The following is a 21,565-nucleotide window of genomic DNA, read 5'->3' as shown; positions in this document are numbered from 1 at the left end:
CAATAGTTGGAATTAGTGCTACAAGAAGACACACACAGCTTGGAGAATACGAAGGAAGCCGAAGGCACACAACAGAGAGTGTTTTACTTAGTGTGCAATGGAAAGATAAGATAGCCCTAGAGTGATGGGAGTGTATACAATGCACGGGGGAAAAAAAATCCTAGTGAGGGAAAAAATGCCCCGGTAGTCCTAAGTGTGTTCACACACATCACTACCACATGTATATGGTAACATTCGTTGACCTACAAGAGTACATATGGTAAAAGTAATGTCATAATTTCACGAGGCTTGCCATTCAGACTACCCTCTTTGCAAGTCATCATTGCACATGCATTTATTCCATTACCCTAGTCCTAAGATATCCCCCACACAAGAGGGGATAATTTGTCATATGTGATTGATTTGACATGGAAAGTGAAAGCCTTCACATATTCACACGCATGCAAAGTGGAGGTAATATGTTTGTTTTGCAATTGTACCTCTTTGAGGTGGAGTTGATGGAGGGGAGAGGGGATTACTCAAAACAATTACACCCCCCCCCCCCCCCCACACACACACACACACACACACACATGGAGATCCCCTCATGCTCCATGGTTTTTATTAAGAACTTTACAATGCACGAGGATGGAAGTTTCGTCAATGCTTTCACACATTTACTCCTTGATGAGTGTTCCATGATTCCACTCAAAATTTTTGTCCAGACTAGTCTTGTTTGGTGTGCCTTTGTCGTACATAAACTGATAGATTTTGAAGCGCTGTTGGTTACTCGGTTAGTCGATTGTGATTGGTGTCGCCTTGGGTTTTGTTATGAAAGACGAGCATATGAGTAGAACCAATTGAAAGGCACCAATAATAGCTCATCTTGGGACTTCATGAGCATTGAGGAGAAGCAAGTGGTGTCCCATAGTGCTCCCTATACAGCAAAGGGCTATTAAAGAGGGTAATTAAATCGAGCAAACGGGCTATAGCTTAACCTACTTTGGTAGTTTGTTTGTAGATTTCCATTCAACCTAGTATTATCGACCATTAAGTCTCTAGAACGTGGACCCATCTTTGAGACACCCATCTTATTCTCAATTAAGTGTAGTCAATTTTCCTTTATTTCTCATAGAACATGAGAGAGAGAGAGAGAGAGAGAGAGAGAGAGAGAGAGAGAGAGAGAGAGAGAGAGAGAGAGAGAGAGAGAGAGAGTCTACAATAGGAGCATTTGAAGACTCTAGTACATTAATCTCCTCTAACTTTGCTTTGTCCTTGTTTGAATCATCAGACTTAGAAGTGTCACCGGATTGTTTATCCTTCTTGCTTTGCTGCCATTTCCTGCAATCCTTCTTCACATGCCCTTTTTTATGGTAGTGATAGCACTCAACATTACGCATAGAACCTCGAGACTTACTGCGTGAGCCACCACGTTCCTTGCTTTTGGCACGACTTTGAGTGCGACCCCTCTATCTATCACTAGCAACATACGCATCACCATCCTTCTTGCCTTTGAGAGATTTCCTACGAATCTCCTCGGTAAACAGACTCCCAAGGACGTCATTGTACACTAGACCGGTACCAGGTGCTGAGTTGCTAATCACAGTACAAAACATATCCCAAGACGAGGGTAAACTACATAGCAAGAAGATACATTTGATTTCCTCATCGAAAACCAAACCCTGAGTGGTCAACTGAGTGAAAATGATATTGAACTCATCAATGTGAGTAGACATAGTGCCCTCTTCCTTCATACGAAGGACAAACAGCTTCTTCATCAAGAAAACCTTATTAGTGGAACTTTTGTTCTCATAACTGGAACACAACTTATCCCATACATCTCTAGCAGTCCTTTCTCCAACTATAGTAAAGTACACAGATTCGGCCAAATGCAAACGCAGGATAGATTTGGCCTTACCATCAACTCTCTCCCACTCGACATCTATATACTTGCCCTCTGGGCGCTCCATGATAGGATCCACATGGCCTTTTTGTATAAGAACATCTTGAATCCGCTCTTTCCAGTTGGCAAAATTTGTCCCATCAAATTTTCGGATATTGTAAATATCCTTTTCACCGCTAGATGACATGGCTGCAAGCTAAAGATAATATGGCAATAAACACTGGTAATTCTGGGAAAAATTTGGCAGAGTTTCACCAGAAAAATTGACAGAATCTCAATCCAAAACTGTCACAAGAGATCAGTAACGCATCAAAAGTAATGCTCTCAGAGCATAAGACAGGCGCATCCACCACTAAATGTGCATGAAAAGTCAATAGCTGACTCAAGACTGCCAACACGGCGTCAAATGCACCTAGCCCTCTCTATACATGTCCTATGGAGAGGCCACAAAAGAAGGGTACTCCAGCAACCTGTATGACCGAAAGGATCTCAACATTTGAGAATCCCCCAGCTCAAGAAAACCTCACGCTATCGACCCTCACAAATGTTTATGCAGACAAGAAACCAGCCTAGTCTCAGAAAGGGCCTCCGAACCGAGTCTCAGAAACGATCGAGACTGCTAGAAACTAGCCAAATCAGCTCCACAAAAAGGTACATATGGCAGTTTCTACAACTCAACATACATCCACTGTCAACAATACTGCAAGGTGCAATATACACACTCAAACAAGCACCAAACAAAATGTGCAAGTATTAAACCAAATCCTCGTGGGGAGTAAAACCGCTCTCAAAAGAGTTCAAGCACTTTTAAAAGTGCATAAACAATGCATATGCGCATCAAGTACTCCCACTAAAATATCTGTTGATGCAAAACACTGCAACCTGTAAGAAACTTGGATGTCCTGTATGTATGCAAGAACCTGTGAGGAGATGGATGCCTGAAAAACCCGAGAGAATGTCGATGCCGAAAAGTGCTCCTAATCAGCCTATAAACACCATCTCAGTAACGCATAATAGCCATAAAACGGCTATATACCATCCCAAAATAGCCTCTGAACAACCTGCACCTGTGTCCCCTACTTGTACCTGTACCTCTAGCAAAAGTGGAGTTGAAAAATACAACTCCTGAAGCGTAGCTCGGATGAAGCTTTCGACTGCACGAACAGCTTTGAAAGGGGGGTAAAACCCAAGGACACCTAATGGAAATGCTCTCGAAACGCTGAATTTGCCGATGCCGAAATCGAAAACCTGTTTGCACTTTTGAAACTGCACGCGCGCGGACGCGAAAACGGCAAGCACAAACCTTGCTCTGATACCAGTTTAAGGTGCCGCGGGAAGCATGTGCGAGTGCAAGTGCGAGAGCAGAGAGAGAGAGAGAGAGAGAGAGAGAGAGAGAGAGAGAGAGAGAGAGAGAGAGAGAGAGAGAGAGAGAGAGAGAGAGAGAGAGAGAGAGAGAGAGAGAGAGAGAGAGAGAGAGAGAGAGAGAGAGAGAGAGAGACCTACTTTGGGTGGAGCGCACAACAACATTTTCCTGTTTTTTGCAGCTCCTTATTCTATCTTGTATTAAAGAATAAGTGTATACATGGGTTAAGTTAGTAGATGGGTTAGTAGTAAGTGGGATGTCCGTCCAGTTGGCCTGAATCCCAACACTACCGACTTGATAATCGTGTACGGGTGTCCAATTGTATAAGCCGAAGGACAATGTTTGATTCAAGCTACATAAAAGCAATGTGAATAACATTTTGTCTTGCAGTCAGGCACAAAGTGAAAAAAGTGCCATACAAAAGTATGGTGGAGAGTTGGCACTGTGGTCTCTCTAGAAATTATAAGAAATGGAAGTCGTGCCCTGCCCCATAGCATTTATGTGTTGCACCAAGCAAACACATAGGCATGGGGAATTGGATGCAGATTACGAACCTTGCAATGTTGTTGAGCTGGAGTCGTGGTTGTGCAGTCGAATCGTCCACTGTTGTGAGTATGTAATTTTTGTCACACACAAAACATGAGTTAACACAAATATCACTGCCTTCATCACATGTGTGTCCTCAGTAGCAATCTACGATGGCCTTTTTGGATTATGCTATGTAGAGCATCCTCTACCCTCCTTTCAGAAAAAGATTTTAGGCTGGCCGAGTAAATATAGTGAGCCTTAACTTGCCCCTCCAAGTGGCTCACCCTTGTGGCAATGAATGTGGAAAACTTTTTATACTTCCCTGCTGTATGTCAACCGTCGGTGTTGCAAAATAGAATTTCATGAAATACCTTGGTGAAAGAAGTGTCAAGCTGTAGAATATGAGGCTTGGTTGTCCTAATAGCTCCTTTTAAGACAAACTTGTGTACCTTTGTACATGTTGAGGATGGTAATGCTTCTTTGTGAATCAAGACAGTGGTAAGAGACCTCTTTTTGAACAACCCAAATACTTCCAAACCCAAAAGAAACCCTCAAGTATGATGGAGGGAGCTAAATCCCTCGCCTTCAATATCTGTAAGTGAAGAAAAAAATTAAGCCTTTGTTGAATCTTTCCAAAGACCATCAATGATTGCCTTCTCTTTCTTAGGCAGGAATGCATGCTGTTGCATGAAACTGGTGGATGGAGGCAACCATCGATGAAATACCATATGCAATCTCGATGCTTCTCCAAGCTAGAGACAAGTATAGAGAACTATCTCTTCCAAGCACATCAGTATCAGCAACAGTTGATGGAAATGCTTGATGGAAGTCATGTTTGAGTTTTGATTGTGGTCATGGGAATGGCTTCTACAAGCCTAGGTCTTTTCAAGCGGGGTGCCTCCACACTAGACATATGTGAAGGTGTCTCCAATTTCTCCATGACAACCATTCCAAGCACTAGTTTGGGATACAGAGCCTTCAAAAGACTTAGGCTAATGTTTTTGTGCTCTCATGGAGTGAAACCAACATCAACAATTAGCCTTTCTACAAAATGAGCTTTGACAAGTCGTTTTTGTGTGGCCGGAATACTCCCAATCCATCTCTACCCTATCCTCAAATTGTTGCTTTTGTGCACATCCTTGGCAGGAGCATTACATCAATTTATGAAATATAAACACCTGTCGCTTGCATCCCATTGATAGTAGCAACAATGTTTAGTGAGCAAAGAGTATGGCCCGTTAGCTGCACTTTGACGCGAGAGCCCTCATTAGAACGGACCGCTCCACTTTGGAAGGCGTAAATACAACGCACCATAGCTGCTTTTGTCCACCTGAGGTGACCGGATGCACACTTCCACACAATAGGTGTCCCACTTCATGATGCGAGAGATGAAATTTTTGACGATGCCATTCAACGGAGTACTAGTGCCACCTGATTAGGGATTGCTATTTTCCTTCAGATCCACCCTAGCGACGTGAACATCTAGGATCCGCACCGGCAGCAACTGACCAAGCAAGCGCAAGTCGTTGCACTTGACATTGCACAACGAGTCGAAGGGGATGCGGCTCTTCAATTGGATCACACGGGCTTGGCAGTCTCGCACATCGGCAGTCGCTTCCAGTAGGAGGACATGGAGTTGTAGATTAGTTCCTTGGGGTGCAAGCCAGGTAGCCTGTCCACTAAGCACTGTACTGGCAAGCCAGCATGGCACTGACATGGTTATTCACCCACCACTAAAGCATTATGGTGAGGAGCGTGAGAATGCCGACAACTCCTCCTTTGGACTTTGCACGGGCAACAACCTGCGAAAATGAACATACATATTGATAGAAGCATTGCCAAGCACAACATGTTTCTCTAGCATCTCCCAACATGTTTCTCTAGCATCCCCTGATCTCATCGTGAATTCTATCAGCCATGTGAGAGGGTCTTGCTGGGCTGCTACATCAAGAGCATAGGTGATTACATTTGGAACCCTCGAGTTGCATTTGTTGAAAACAACCTAGAGCTTCCTCATTCCAAGAGACGACATTCCGGATAGGAAGCTCCTCGAGCACTTATATGAGCTTTCAGAAGTATTTGGCATACATGTGGAAAGTGTCACACTAAGATTCTTATCCAAGGTCTCTTGGAAAAGCTTGTAAGCATCCACAACGTCATCACCTTTGAGATGTGTCTAATTAGGGCAGTTACTAGTAGCCATCTGGGTCCAAATCACATTCGAGTATATCATTGAAGAGTTGGGTAACAATGTGTAGATTCTTCATGCGATGAAATAGGTTTATAATAATGTTATATCCAAGGTAGCAACCATTCATTCGCATCTCAAAATAGACTTTTTTTATGCTTTGTCAGTATATCCATGCTTGGCACGTATGTCAATGATGCAATTGCATGTGACAACTCCAGGCACCCAATCCTTCTTTCACATTTGACTGTAAAGCTCTAGAACCTTATTGGGTTGCTGTACTTTACTAAAACCTTTGATGAGAGTGCAAAGGGTGACCTTGTCTAGTTGGCAGCCATCCTTTGCCATTTCCTCTTGTAAGAGTGCCAAAACCATGGCACCCTTGCGACTCTCCAAGACTCTAAACAATGCATTAAATGAAAGTGTAGTGTCATGATAGCCCGGTCGCTGTTTTGTGTAGTAGACTTGCATACACAGATCGGGGTCTTGCAAAGCCTTGAGTATGGCTCTTGAAATATCATCGACGTGAATTCTTTTGCCCATATCAGTGTCTTGTGTAATGCTCCATGCCTTCAAGATGCAAGCGTAGGTGATTACATTTGGAGAGATGCCATCTCTTTGCATCTCTTGAAAACTGCCCATAGCTTCCCGGCCTATATTCCTGCTTGTAGGTGACATCCCCTTTGTAATATCCACCATCTAGAAGAAGTCCTTGCTCTTCACAGGTAGCAGAGTTGTTTGAGAAGATGAAAATCACCCGATGCCTCAATAATGTAATACTCCGTCAAAAGCAGGTCAAAATCCTCAATGAGTCTGTGTGAAAAAGCAACGCAAAGTAGTTGACCACGATCAAAATCCTCAACGAGCGCACTGAAAAAGCTGCACAGATTTGATGGCAAGATCCTTGGAGATCCGACGTCAGAGAAGTGGAGAACGTGGCCGATGTTGGGCTCAAATAGCAAAAAAGAATTCTAGGCTCACGAAGTAAATAATAATAATAATAATAATAATAATTTTGGCTAGCCCCGTGGAGCCTCATCACTATATGGCACGACTCCAGCCAGGAGCGATCTATGGTGGGAAAGAGAAACGAAAATCGCGATGCAATCTCGGCCATCCGTCGACTCGGTGAACTAGGGGGTGAACTGAGGGTGAACTCGGGGCAAAAATGGCGCCCCGAGTTCACTCCTAGTTCACCCGCCTCACGAGGTGTGGGTCGAACCCGGGACGTGTTGGTTGCCACACGAATGTCTTACCACCACGTTAGCACGCGTTGTTGCCCATGTTGGCATGGCACATGATCACACCCTAGTTCACCCGCCCCTAGTTCACCCTTAGTTCACCCACCCCTAGTTATCCCTAGTTCACCCCCAATTCACTGCATGATCCGACGGTCGAGATTAAAGCCGCCTCCCCGCCCCCCCCCCCCCCCCCCCCCCCCCCCCAAAACCAAATTTGGGCGCTCGATCCCCTGTGAGCCAGATGTGGTACTTCAAGCTGAGGCAAACCCACTCAAAATGAAATAGGTAGGAAACGTCTGCCGACATTCTTTCGATCTACTGCGGACACTGACAGGCAGCGCTTTAGGCTAGCAGCTCGTCGCCATGGTATTGTCCCAGTCGTGTTGCCTCTCCCTCTGCATCCTCTGCAGTCTTTCGTAAATTGTTTGCCTCTGTGATTTGCAGCCTCAGGGAGATCATATAGAACTGCACCGTAAGCGTCATGGCTATCGCCCTGACTATTTCGAACGAAAGCGCAAGAGAGATGCCAGGGGAGTGCACAAGCGATCTGCTTTTGCGCAGAAGGTACACTACTCTGTTTTTTTTAATCATGGAATTGTGAGAAGGTTGTAATGGCTAGTTAGTCTGACGATTTCACACAAGTCAAGTTACAGCTAAGTCTATGTAAGTCAGCACTAACTGAAGGGAAATCTGCACTGCTGAAGAAGCAATTGTTTTCGCGAAGATTCTTTCCTGACAAATCGAACTTTGAGGAATCTCTTCATGATGATTGGTGATTTTGATTCAGCATGTCAGCCCTCTAATGTCAAGGAACTGAATCAGTGTGCTGTATGGCTTGAATTCCCTAAGAAGCTATTAAGGTGCCTGATCAGGGTCCAAGTTTGTTCTCCTTAGTCTTCAATTTGGGCAGTTGGTGTGTGACTTGATTAGCTTGACTTTGGGAGAATTACTCCAAAGAAATGGTGAGAGCTTGTACATAAAAATTGACACTGAGATGCTTGTTCTCTGGTTTAAGGGGGTGTGCATGTTGTGTTTATGAATCTTTTGACCACAGTGAAGGAGACAATTCTGTTATAATACACAAACATGATAAGTTGGGGGGTTAAGAAGAGGGATATGATGATTGATGTAGGGCAACAGAGGTGTAACTGTCCCATTGGTAGAAATGTGGGTACCGGAATGAGTTCTACATTTCTTTTTGGTGGAAGTGTGGCATTCAATACTGTTCAGTTGGCACACTTGTTCTCGAATAGTTTATCTCACCCCTCTGGTGCCAGTTTTTTTTGGAATCAGTCATCAATAAAACAGACAGAAGGAAGAAGATGTAAAGTCTTGTCTAAACTGGCAGCATAAGATTGATGGGAACGACAAGAGTGGCAATAGGTGTGGTAAAGCCTCTCCTTTGCAATGGCAGCTGGTATACCTTTTGGGAGCAGCGCGATCAATCTTCTATAAACGGTGAGGAGCTGGTACATTAAGGGCATATGAACAACTTTGCGAATCTGGTCCCTAGCCTTGAGAGTGGTCACCTTGGTAGAGGAAACAGAGAGGATATAATGATCCAATATCGTGGCTGAGATGGATACTCCACATGAGAATGGATCTAGACAAGATCTAGACCACTTTGACTGGTCCGAGTTTGCAACAATGGGGATATTGTTCCAAGAGATGGCTTGGGGACTGCAGAAGAGGAGGGAGAAGAGCCGAGGAGTGATGGGGTGGCTACACCATGCTCTCTTTGACTTCCTTGGTAGAGACTTTACATTGTATGCTCGTCAAAGAAGGCTAGACCAAGTTTGCGAACCTCATGGATTGACACGATTGTACTCGAGGAACATACAACGCTTTCCCCTGTGCCGTTTGGAATAAGTTCCAATGTTCCCTCACTGTTTATGGGAGCCAATTTCTTGTCTTTAAATGTATTTCCACAGTCAGTGGGCCTTAAATCATGCATCAAATCACGAGTGGTCATGAGCTGAGTAGTAGCGTCAGTAATGATCCAATTGCGTAAATCACACAGTATATACTTCCCCTTCAAAGCCATAGCAATTTGATCTTGCGATATCGTTGTGTGCATAGTCATTGCTGAAGACTTGGGTTGCCATAAGAGGTTTCTTTGGTGATGAATCTTCTCACTACAATGATTGGAATGTCTTTGTGACTTCAAGGTTTCCCCCTCGAGCATCCATCTTTGCTGTACTTGGCCCATGCATCTCTAACTGACCCCTTTGGTAAGTGTACCCAGCCAAAGACTCGGGTTTGAGTTAGATCAGGTGTTTTTGGTAATGACTCTTCTCACTACAATGATTGAAATGTCTCTGTGACTTGAAGGCTTCCCTCTTGGCCATCCGTTTTGTTAGGTGCAGCGGAATGAATGTTGTATTTTCTCAAGATTAGTGATCTTTATTGCTCAAGGTTCCTTTTAGTTCTTAGGGAAAGAGAGAGCTTTCCGTCCTATGGAGAGTGCTATGATCACGAACAAAGTGAGTGGATATTGTGCGTGCAAGTGAATGAGACTGAGAGAAGGAGAGAGAAGAGATACGACACCGAGAGGTTGTAAAACCCTCCTCCGAAGGCCCCACTCTCGTCGGCGAGAGTGGTCTACTTTGATTGCACAAAGGTGTACAATACGTATGCAATGGACAGATGCAAGTTGGACTATGCTGACGACGACGACGGTGATGACGACGACGACTCGATGGCTGAAATCTGTGGGCTTCTAATCGTTGAATTTGGGGACTGTTTCGGTGGCTGAAAATGACTGTTTTGGCTGCGTTTTCTTGGGCTAAACTTGGGGGATCATCTGCAAATGAATGGGGTGGTTCTGCTATCGATTCATAGGCTAAAAACTGCTTTTCTTCAAGGCTGAAATCCTGCTGCAAAAACGCTATCAAAAACAGAGATCTGCTGGCGTTTTTGAGGCTGAAACAAATGCTGAATCTGCTACAGTTCCTTGCGTTAGTGAGAGGTTGGAAACGCTGGAAATGGTTGAGATCTAGGCTGGCGTTTTTGGCAAGAAAAACGCTGGGCTGAATGGTCCTGTAGGGCTAACGCCAGGCAAATCAATGTAAGGGCGATGCTGAATGCTGTGGGGGAGACGCCAGGGATGGGGTGAAGGTGGCGATGGGATCTGATGGGAATCCCCGCGAAGGAGGAGGTCCAAAAACGCTGGGGGGTGCCGCGGGGGGGGGGGGGCGGGGTTACTGCTGAGAAGTTGCCTGTTGAGCGGGAAGCTCCTGTTGCCTCTTCTGCCAGAAAGTGCTAACTTGGGTTTGCTTATATATTAACTTAGCAAAATTGCCCTACCTACTTTTGTTGGAAAGTCACTTAAAAATAATAAGTGAAAATACCAATAAATAGGAAAATAGGCTAAATGCACTGGAAAATTCCCCTAACTGATGCTAATGGATTCTGATGGGAATTCCGATGATCATGTTGTGTGCAACCGGAGGATATGCATCTATCCTAAGTGACTGGACATGCACGGTCTACGAATAGACTCACAAAAGTGCCAGATCACTGCTAATCTAGACTTGACTGAACTGACTGAACCCTGTTGTGGTGTAGCTTGTCCACGGACACATAGGGTTGGGATGTGTCATGTGACATCCCCTGTCACAAAGTGATGACGTGGCGGACAACAGAAACCCTAATTTCTGCCAGAAACCCTAAAATTCCTGCAAACCCTAATTTTTGCCAAAAACCCTAAATTCCGGAAATCGCGGAGGCGGATTATTATAAAAAAAAAAATAAAATATTTTTTTTTGGGAAAATGATGAGCGACGCGAATTTTGCTTTTGCTTTTTAAAAAAAAAAAAAAAAGAGAAAAGACTCTCTTAAGAGAGAGAGAGAACTGATGCTTTTGATTTTAAAAGCTTTTGGGGCTCTGCTTTTGGGCATCCCTTGTAACCTTTAAATTAGTGGTGAGGGCCTCACTTCTCAGAGCATCTGGACGCAGAGTCTGAGAGTGAAACCCTAACCGCTCTCTTGTACTTTGATGATTGATTAATATAAAAAGAAATACCGAAAGGGGCGCCAGTCTTTGGGGCCAATATCTCTAGGCACGGAACTCCGCCGGGCCAGTGCAAATCTATTGTGATCTGTGAATTGTTTTGAAGTGGTTATTTGGTGCTGTCGCGGTTGATTCTTGACTTGGAGTGTCCAAGTCTGTTACAGTGGTATCAGAGCATGGCCGATTTCTCTTCTACGGGAAATCCGATCCCCGAATTTTTTTCCGCGGCACCTATGGCTTCAGGCAATGATCAGTCGACTCCCTCTGCATCTGGAGATGCGGGCTGGGATCACAACGAAGATTCAGACAGAGAGTATGGCCCGCCTCGGCCTACTCAGGCGGAGCAAAGAGAGATGGAGCGTCGTCAATTGATTGGTGATGCAACAAAGATGATGCTCAATTTTGCCAAGGACCCGAAGATGGCAAAATATATGAACCAGACCTCTTTGAAAGAGGTACAGATGAAGTGGCAGAGAACCACAACACCACTCCCGAAACCCGCTCTCAAGAAACCTTCTGCCTCCAAGAAATATACGGAGAAGGAACTGGAGAACGTGGTTGATGCACGGATTGCTCAACTTTTCGACGTGCAAAAGAAAGGCAAAAAGCACGGCAAAAAGCAGAAGAAAGGCACTGACTTCCCGGGATATTTGGGTCGTCGATCGACATTTGACAAGGCAAAGAAATTGAAGAAGCGCGTCAAGTTTGAAGACCTACCCAGTTCTTCTTCTTCTTCTTCTGACAGTTCTTCTAGCTCCTCGGATTCGAGCGAAGAAGACAGAAAAGGTAAAAAGCGAAGCAAGAAGCAACGCTTTGGAAAGGGCAAGAGAAAGGCAAAGAAGGCTAAATCTCGCCCAGAGACTGACAGTTCTACTGAGGACTCGTCTACAGACAGCTCAGATTTCGATGACGGAAAGTTTTATGCGAACAAGAAGAATTTTTTTTTACAAAGCCAACCAGTATGACTTTCTCGAAGATAAAAGCAAGAAAGTCCGAGAGTTTAAGGAAGGTGGCCACTCGATCAAGTTTGATACTCTTGAGGATACTCAGATGCTTCGAAGGCTTTGTCTTTTATACAGCAGTTTGACATCGCTTTCGCGGGAGAACGCTATTCAGAGCACTCCAAGATTCGGAGAGCTGCCTCTTACTTTAAGGGGAATGCTCGTACTTGGTGGTCCACGCTTCTATTAAGCAAGACTGTGCCAGTTACATGGCTGAAATTCAAGAGGCTTTTTATTTCTTCTTGGTTGACTCAAGAGTTTGAGCGAGATATACGAGCTGCTTGGAACCATCTCCGGATGACCAAGAGCGATATAGTGAATTCTTATTGTGAAAGATTCTGGAGCTCTTTTCTACCCGCCTCTTCATTCAAGAAGATCTCGTTCAGAGAACAGATTGAGCGGTTTACCTTGGGTCTACCTACAGAGATCCGAAATCACTGCTTGGAACAGAAGTCAGCTTCTATTCAGGAGTTGATGAGTCATGCGAAGCGGGGCTTTGCCATTCACTCTTGCAGTCTGACCTACCCCACAGATGAGGCCATGACACAACGAGCCGAACAGACTTTTGGGAATGAAAGTAGAATGAAAAAGAGCAATCCGGAGAAAAAAAAAAGGATGCACGACCCAAGCTTACTCCTGAGGAGAGAGCTCGCTTCATCAAAGAGGGGAAGTGCTTTGGATGCGGGGAACATGGACATATTTCCGCAAAGTGCCCTGATAAGGCACAGAAAGAACAGATTGATAAAGACGACGACAGGTCTGAGAGTTCGAGAGCAGCTGAGGAATGTGGCAGAAAAGGCAGATAGAAAAGCAGAACTGGTACCACATGGCGTGGGACCTGCACCGAATCTAATGAATGAAAGTACAAACTTTGCCGCTTTCGGGGCAAAGCGAAGGATCAGGAAGCTCTTTTGAAGGAGCCAAGGCCAACTTCTTTTCACTTGGAATTGGCGGCTCGATTTGGAACTACGCCCAACAGACTGACGCCACAGGCGGAGGTAGTTCGACTGGCACCCGGATGGGATGTTGCCATTACACCGAGCATTGGCAAACTTTGTTTGCAATGACAGGGGTGTTCAGGGCACGCGAGTGACGTTCTACTCAGGATCCCTTGGTACCACAAGAACTACGCCGTGGTTGACTACCGGGCCGAGAAAGCGACTTTGATAAATGAAGGGCTTAGAGATTGTACTTGAAGAACTTCAGTTTTCTTACTCATTCTTTTGGGAGAACTGAACGTTGGATAAAAGTTGAATATGTTTTGACCTGAAGAAAAGAACGCCAAGATTTTTTTCTCCACGCTCATGCCGATTGCTTTTGAGAGGGCCTGAAGATCATACCATTGATCTGATATCTGGAAGCACGCCACCGAAATCGGCCACCTTATCGTGTGAGCCGAGTACAGAATGAAGAGATTATGAACCAAGTGAAAGACCTCTTGGAAAAGGGTCTTGTCCAGCCTAGTACTTCACCGTGTTGCTCTCCAGTGTTGTTGGTTTTGAAGAAAGACGGATCTTGGAGAATGTGCATCGATTATAGCACTCTCAACGAAATCACCATCAAGAACAGATTTCCGATTCCTAGAATCGATGATATACTCGACAGGTTACAGGGATCCTCGTGCTTTAGCTGGATTGACTTGAAGAGTGGATATCATCAGATCAGAATAGCACCGAGAGACGTCTACAAGACAGCTTTTCGGACGACTTTTGGGTTATTTGAGTTTTTGGTGATGCCTTTTGGCTTAACCAATGCTCCTGCGACATTTAACCGGATGATGGACTGGATTTTTCAAGAGTACAGGCTATTTGTTGGCACTTTCTTTGACGACATCATTGTTTTCTCCAAGAATGAGGCAGAACACAGAAATCATCTGCTTCAAGTCTTTCAGGCATTACGAGATCACACGTTAGTGATTAATGCAAAGAAAAGTGAATTTTTCCTACCAGAGATACACTTTTTGGGACACATTGTGTCAGCAGCAGGAGTGCAAATGGACCCGGCCAAGATAGAGACTATCCGTGATTGGCCCGATTTGAGGAATGTCCATGAAGTTAGAAGCTTCTTGGGACTGTGTTCGTACTACAGGCGGTTCATACGAAAGTTTGCAGAGGTTGCTTCCCCTTTGCCTACCTTTACACAGAAAGGAGTACCTTTTTCGTGGGGACCCACAGAGGTGACTGCCTTTCGGACATTGAAAGAGAAATTGACTACGAGACCTATTTTGACTTTGCCGGACTTGCAGAAGTCATTTGAAGTATATTGTGATGCTTGTGGTCGTAGTCTGGGTGCGGTCTTGATGCAAGAAGGCCATGTCATAGCTTACGAGAGCCGTTTGTTCTCTAGGCCGGAGATGACAGCACAGATCTATGGGAAAGAGCTTTTGGCGGTTATCCATGCTCTTACTCAGTGGCGGCATTACCTACTCGGAGCGGATTTTAGTGTCTTTACAGACCATCAGAGTATCCATGCTCTTACTCAGTTGGCGCTACTTCTTGTCATAAAAGCAGCTTTCGGAAAACCAGATGCGGTGGATGAACATCTTGTCACAGTTCCACTTCGAGATTGTCCATGTGCAGGGACAGAAGAATGTGGTGGCGATGCTTTGTCTCGGAAACGGTTGGTTCTGGCTATTTCTGCGATACATCATAGGAGCTTCGAGGATATGGTCGATCAATGTGCCACAGATACAGGTTTTGCAGATATTTTCACACGGATACGGGATGGGGAGACAGTAGCTGGATACTCCATTCGGGAAGGCTACTTGATGAAAAAGACTATGTTGTGCGTTACACAGCCGTTGAGGGAAAAGGTTATGACTGATTGCCACTGTCCACCTTTAACGGGTCACCGCGGCATTGCTACCACCATGAAAGGGGTAGAGAGATACTTCTTTGGGCCGAGACTCAAAAAGGATGTGGAAGAGTTTGTGCACAGTTGCTCAGTATGCCAGAAGGTCAAGTTTGACAAGCATAAGGCACAGGGATTGTTACAGCCTTTACCCATACCCACCCACCCCTAGGAAAGTATTGAAATGGATTTCATTTTTTTTTAATCTCCCGAGAATACAGAATGATCACGATGATTTTCCGATTACATGGCACGCCTGAGACGATTGTCTCCGACAGAGACCCCAGATTTATGAGTTTGTTTTGGAAGGCAATTTGGGAGAACATTGGCACGCGGTTGCAGTTCTCGTCATCGTTCCACTTGCAGACTGACGGGCAATTTGAGATTGCCAATTCAGTGATTTTAGATTTATTGAAGTCTTGTATCTCGCATCAGAAGACTCAATGGGAAAAGAACTTACCTTTGGTGGAATTTGCCTACAATAACACGATACACTCTTCGACGGGAAAGACGCCATGAGAGATTGTTGAAACTGCTGCGAAGGTTCCATCCTTCCTGAGCACGAAAGATTAGAAATTTGAAGCGGATGAAAATTCGCGAGATTTGGATACGGCTTTTGCCAAGGTTCGCGAGACTTTGCAGGAGTCTCAAGAGTGACAGAAAAAGGCAGCGGATCGCCATCGTCGCGACTGGAAACTGAAGGAGGATGATTGGGTGCTCTTACTTTTGAGAAGGCACGCCTAAGAAAGAAAAAGGGAAAGGAGAGGCTTTTTCCAAAGCTTAGTATGTGATACTACGGACCTTTCCAGATTACTGACAAGATAAATGATGTCTCCTTCCGATTGGAACTGCCAGATACTTGGAGGATTCACAATGCATTGCATGTGAGTCTCTTGAAACCTGTTAAGGGTGATGTGCCTGATGATGGGGAGCCTGATGAGCAACCCAAAGTGGAAGAAAACGAGGAGATCCTTGTTCCTGAACAGATTTTGGCACATAATGATACGAAGAAAGGTAAAGTCCGAAGGCGGTTCTTGGTTAAGTTCAAGAACTTTCATGCATTTGATGCGAAGTGGATGGAGGAGGAGGACCTAGCAGATACTCCTCGGATTGTGAAACTTTACCTTGATGTTTTGGTTTAGCATAGTCTACTCCAAACGGAACCCAGAAACTCAGCTTGGCCGAAGATCTGGTGCAGTGGGATGCACAAGAGGGGAGTCACTCCGCTCCTTTGTCAACAGATGCCTCGATTTTGATACTAAAGTCACTGATGTCTCTTTGAGCTTTAGGGATACTGAGAGCTGACAGTATTCTGTTGGATGACTTTATGAAATGGAATTCCTGATTATGATACTGATTTGTTCTCGACTTCTTGTGAGTGCAGGAACTGGTAGCCGAAATGATTGCAGCATTTTGGTTTGATTGATCTCGAATAGACATGGTTGCAATAGGGGTTAGTCAATCGGACATCGATGAGGTCCCGATTGGACCTAGATGTGATTGCTAGCTACATTGCCGATAAATCATGGTCTAAGATCCGAATGAATGTTGAATGTCATGTGATGTCCTGTGATGTCTGGTGATGTCCTGTGATGTGACTGTCGGTTTTGTACATGTGCTAGATGTGCGTTCCTAGTATGTAGGTACTAACAGTCAATGTCTGCTAAGACGGTTTATGGCTTTTGTCGGTTTTGCAGGCGTAATCGCGGTCGATTACAATGCTTTCAAGAGGGGGGTATGTCACAAAGTGATGATGTGGCGGACAAGAGAAACCCTAATTTCTGCCAGAAACCCTAAAATTCCTGCAAACCCTAATTTTTGCCAAAAACCCTAAATTCCGGAAATCGCAGAGGCGGATTATTATCATTTTTTTTTTTTTTTTTTTTTGGGAAAATGATGAGCGACGCGAATTTTGCTTTTGCTTTTAAAAAAAAAAAAAAAAAGAGAAAAGACTCTCTAAGAGAGAGAGAGAACTGATGCTTTTGATTTTAAAAGCTTTTGGGGCTCTTCTTTTGGGCATCCCTTGTAACCTTTAAATTAGTGGTGAGGGCCTCACTTCTCAGAGCATCTGGACGCAGAGTCTCAGAGTGAAACCCTAACCGCTCTCTTGTACTTTGATGATTGATTAATATAAAAAGAAATACCGAAAGGGGCGCCAGTCTTTGGGGCCAATATCTCTAGGCACGGAACTCCGCCGGGCCAGTGCAAATCTATTGTGATCTGTGAATTGTTTTGAAGTGGTTATTTGGTGCTGTCGCGGTTGATTCTTGACTTGGAGTGTCCAAGTCTGTTACATCCCCTCCTTTTCAAAGTGAGGTACTGGTACCGAACTGTATGGCGTCGAGGGAGATCGCCAACAGCATCTGGAATCCTGGAAGGGACTCTTCATTGGCCCACTCTGCTGTGTGGGTCGAGCGGTACTTGAACTTCATAAAGGTCTGCAACGCTTGTTTCTTTGGGCCGCGCCGAAAGCGATTCAAAGTCTTTTGTGGCTCCTTCGATGCTTCAACTTCGTCCAGAGTCTTGCTTCTTCCGTCTTCAAGAATCTCCATGGCTGAAAATTCCCGAAACCATCTCCAACACAAAACCATGAACATACCCATTCCATGTATAGTGAAGGAAAAAAATGTTGTCTTCTCTAAAGACTGTGCATGCAATGTAGATGAACAAATAGACAGAGTGACAACCCGTTCATCAAACACATGCAAACAATGAGGTTGAATCTTTTCTGTTTGATCGAAATCAATCAACTGTGGCAAATCATAATGAAAATGCCCATGCTTGGTACTCATACAATCATGTGCTCGTTCAGAAACTGTGTCATGCCAAGGAAGAGACATGGAATGTGACTTCCTGACATATAGACTTTTCAGCTTTTCATGAACAATCCGCATACATTCGTGCTCATCCATGAGAGAAACGTGCTCAACATACAATATGTCATGCCTAGGAAAAGGGATCACATAACGATGCTGACTAAAATATAGGAAACCGTCACAAATGAAACACTCGAATAATGCGTGCGTATCAATCATGCGAACACACAATACTTTCTGTGATGGTTCTTTCGACCAAGGCTCGAGAGCCAAGATCTCTTCTTCGGGATCTATCGAATCTTCTTGTGGGGGATCTGTTGACCTCGACTTGAAAGCCAAGATCGATTCTTGGTGATTGATCGAATCTACAACGAGGTTAGCTTCGCTAGAAAAAGCATCTACTAACACATTATCCTTGTGAACAATCACATCTGCTTCATACAATTCATCATGCTTGTCTTTTTCATCCAAATCATCATGCAAATCATGGTCAATCAAATCATCATCATGCTTCACACAATCATGCAAATCCTGTGTGTCATGCTGTGGAGAAAGAGAGACTGAGAGAATCTCCTTATCCCAAATCCTTTCAATCTTGTCCTGCATATTAGCAATGAGAGATGGAGAATGATCAATGTCCACTCCATGAAAGACGGTAGGAGAATCACTTTTGGCATTGAGAGTTAAAGTGCTAGCCTCCCAATCAACGAGAGGGTTGATTTCACGAAACCATTTCATGCCTAAAATCATCACATCCTGAGAGAGGAGAAACAACAAATCTTCTAGTGAAGGCAGTCTGTTGAATTGCAAACAACACATCAAGGCACTCCTTCGTGATGAGAGCGTCCATACTAGGTCGAAAGCCAAAGACCTCGATAGGAGATCTCGGACTAACTTCGAGGCGGGTTGTCACGTGACACATCCCAACCCTATGTGTCCGTGGACAAGCTACACCACAACAGGGTTCAGTCAAGTCAAGTCAAAGTCTAGATTAGCAGTGATCTGGCACTTTTGTGAGTCTATTCGTAGACCATGCATGCCCAGTCACTTAGCATAGATGCATATCCTCCGGTTGCACACAGCATGATCATCAGAATTCCCATCAGAATCCATTAGCATCAGTTAGAGGAATTTTCCAGTGCATTGAGCCTATTTTCCTATTTATTGGGATTTTCACTTATTATTTTTAAGTGACTTTCCTACAATAGTAGGTAGGGCAATTTTGCTAAGTTAATATATAAGCAAACCAAAGTTCACACTTTTTGGCAGAAGAGGCAGCAGGAGCACCTTGCTCAACAGGCAACTTCTCAGCAAGACCAACCCCCGCGACTACTTGGCGTTTTCTCCACATAAGACCTAGCGTTTTTGCATCAGATCAGCCTTGGCGAGTTGTGCACAGCTCATTAGCCCCGGCGTCATCACGACACAACAGATCAGCCTAGCGTTTTTGCATTTGCAGAACCCCGACGACAGAAGGACCAATTTAAGCCCCTGGCGTTTTTGGATTTCAGCAGCAAATTAAGACCGGCATCATTCACCTAAAGTGTAGCAGATTCAGCCCGTAAAGACCATCAGTTTTCAGCCATAAGAAACCTCATTTTTCAGCCAAGAAAATGCAGCCAAAACAGTCATTTTCAGCCACCGAAACAGTCCCGAAATTCAGCGATTAGAAGATCTCAGATTTCAGCCATCGTCGTCGTCGTCGTCATCGTCGTTGTCACCGTCGTCGTCATCGGCATAGACCAAGTTGCATAGTCCATTGCATACGCATTGTACACCTTTGTGCAATCAAAGAATAGACCACTCTCGCCGACGAGAGTGGGGCCTTCGGAGGAGGGTTTTACAACCTCTCGGGTGTCGTATCTCTTCTCTCTCCTTCTCTCAGTCTCATTCACTTGCACGCACAATCCATTCACTTTGTTCGTGATCATAGCACTCTCCATAAGACGGAAAGCTCTCTCTTTCCCTAAGAACTAAAAGGAACCTTGAGCAATAAAGATCACTAATTTTGAGAAAAAACAACATTCATTCCGTTGCACCGAACATTGGTATCAGAGCTTTGGAAGTGTTCTGCATTACTCAAGGAAAGAACCACAAGAACCACAAGAATTTTTTTGCTTGTTGCGATCGTACGAACCCAAGTTCGCTTGGGTGTGTCGATTCCTAATCGTGTTTTGTTGAAGAGTGACAGGAATCCCAAGAAAGAAGGGCTTGTCCAGCCTCCCCTTGTGTCTCTTTTCACTCATTGAGAGCGGACCGTGCACTTAGTGGCCGGCCAATCGACGTGAGGTGGGAAAAAGCAACCTTGGTGTGAGCGCAAGGCCGCCAAGGGGTGCGCCCGCAGAAAAGGGTAGAACTCGGGTGAAGAGAAGATCCTTCTCCAACGCGATTTGCAAGCGAAAGAAAACATCAAGAACCTCAAGACCCGCAAGAACCCAAGTTCCTCGTGAACTTAAGAACCCAAGACCCGCAAGAACCCAAGTTCCTCGTGAACTTAAGAACCCACAAGAACCCACGATTGCAGAATGGTCATCACTCGAAGTGGAATGGATACTTCGCTTGGAGATAATGAGCATGAGAGAGGCGAAGAAGAATTTTTCCCTACAGGAGGTTTTTTCGACCCTTCCCGATCTACGACAAAGATTGCACTAACTCCTATGGAGGAGTTGGACCAAGAAAGAGAAGCAGAAAGAAAAGCCTACGAAGAAGATATGGCAGCCATCGAGCGTAAGTACCAAGAAAGAAGGGCAGCCATAGAAGCAGAATTTTATCACGAGAACAAAGCACAAATGCAAGAGTTATTGCGACTCTTTTCTCAAGCTCAGGCATAGATGCAACAGAATCGGGAAAAGGAGACTCTCTCAGTCTCTTCTTCTCCAAAGCATGACACACAGGATTTGCATGATTGTGTGAAGCATGATGATGATTTGATTGACAATGACTTGCATGATGATTTGGATGACAAAGATAAGGATGATGATTTGAATGATATTGCTAAGCATGATGATTTGGATGCTAATGACAAGCATGATGATTTGCATGATCAAGATGTGATTTCTCACGAGCATGATGATTTGCATGAAGATGATGTGATTGTTCACAAGGATGATGTGTTAGTGGATGCTTTTTCTAGCGAAGCTAACCTCGTTGTAGAATCGATCAATCACCAAGAATCGATCTTGGATTTCGAGTCGAGGTCCACAAATCCCCCACAGGACGATTCGATAGATCCCGAAGAAGTGATCTTGGCTCTTGAGCCTTGTCCAAAGAACCCTCACAGGAAGTATTATGTGTTCGCATGATTGATACGCACGCATTGTTCGAGTGTTTCATTCGTGAAGGTTTCCTATATTTTAGTCAGCATTGTTATGTGATCCCTTTTCCTAGGCATGACATACTGTATGTTGAGCACGTTTCTCTCATGGATGAGCACGAATGTATGTGGATTGTTCATGGAAAGCTGAAAAGTTTGTATGTCAGGAAGTCACATTCCATGTTTCTTCCTTGGCATGACACAGTTTTTGAACGAGCACATGATGGTATGAGCACCAAGCATGGGCATTTCCATTGTGATTTGCCATAGTTGATTGATTTTAATCAAGCAGAAAAGATTCGAGCGTATTGTTTGCATGTGTTTGATGAACGGTTTGTCACTCCGTCTCTATGTTCATCTACATTGCATAC

At 44.5% G+C, this 21,565-nt stretch overlaps 1 protein-coding gene across 1 annotated transcript in view; it reads left to right on the top strand.

Annotated features, from left to right (window-relative positions):
* The first annotated feature begins 7,410 nt into the window (after positions 1–7,410).
* Positions 7,411–21,565, top strand: part of LOC147452051 (Ribosomal protein S8e family protein) — a 43,652-nt gene continuing 29,497 nt past the window's right edge. Inside the window, exons 1-2 of the mRNA XM_086517873.1 lie at positions 7,411–7,568; positions 7,647–7,766. Of these exons, the coding sequence (XP_086373999.1) occupies positions 7,566–7,568; positions 7,647–7,766 (123 nt within the window). The 5' untranslated portion in view covers positions 7,411–7,565. The remainder of the gene's footprint in view (positions 7,569–7,646; positions 7,767–21,565) is intronic.

This window comes from Adiantum capillus-veneris, chromosome 8, assembly GCF_014529385.1.
Source record: "Adiantum capillus-veneris isolate H3 chromosome 8, ASM1452938v2, whole genome shotgun sequence".
Lineage (NCBI taxonomy): Eukaryota > Viridiplantae > Streptophyta > Polypodiopsida > Polypodiales > Pteridaceae > Adiantum > Adiantum capillus-veneris.
Note: the sequence above shows the minus strand (reverse complement) of the source record. Positions and strands in the feature narration are given on the sequence as shown.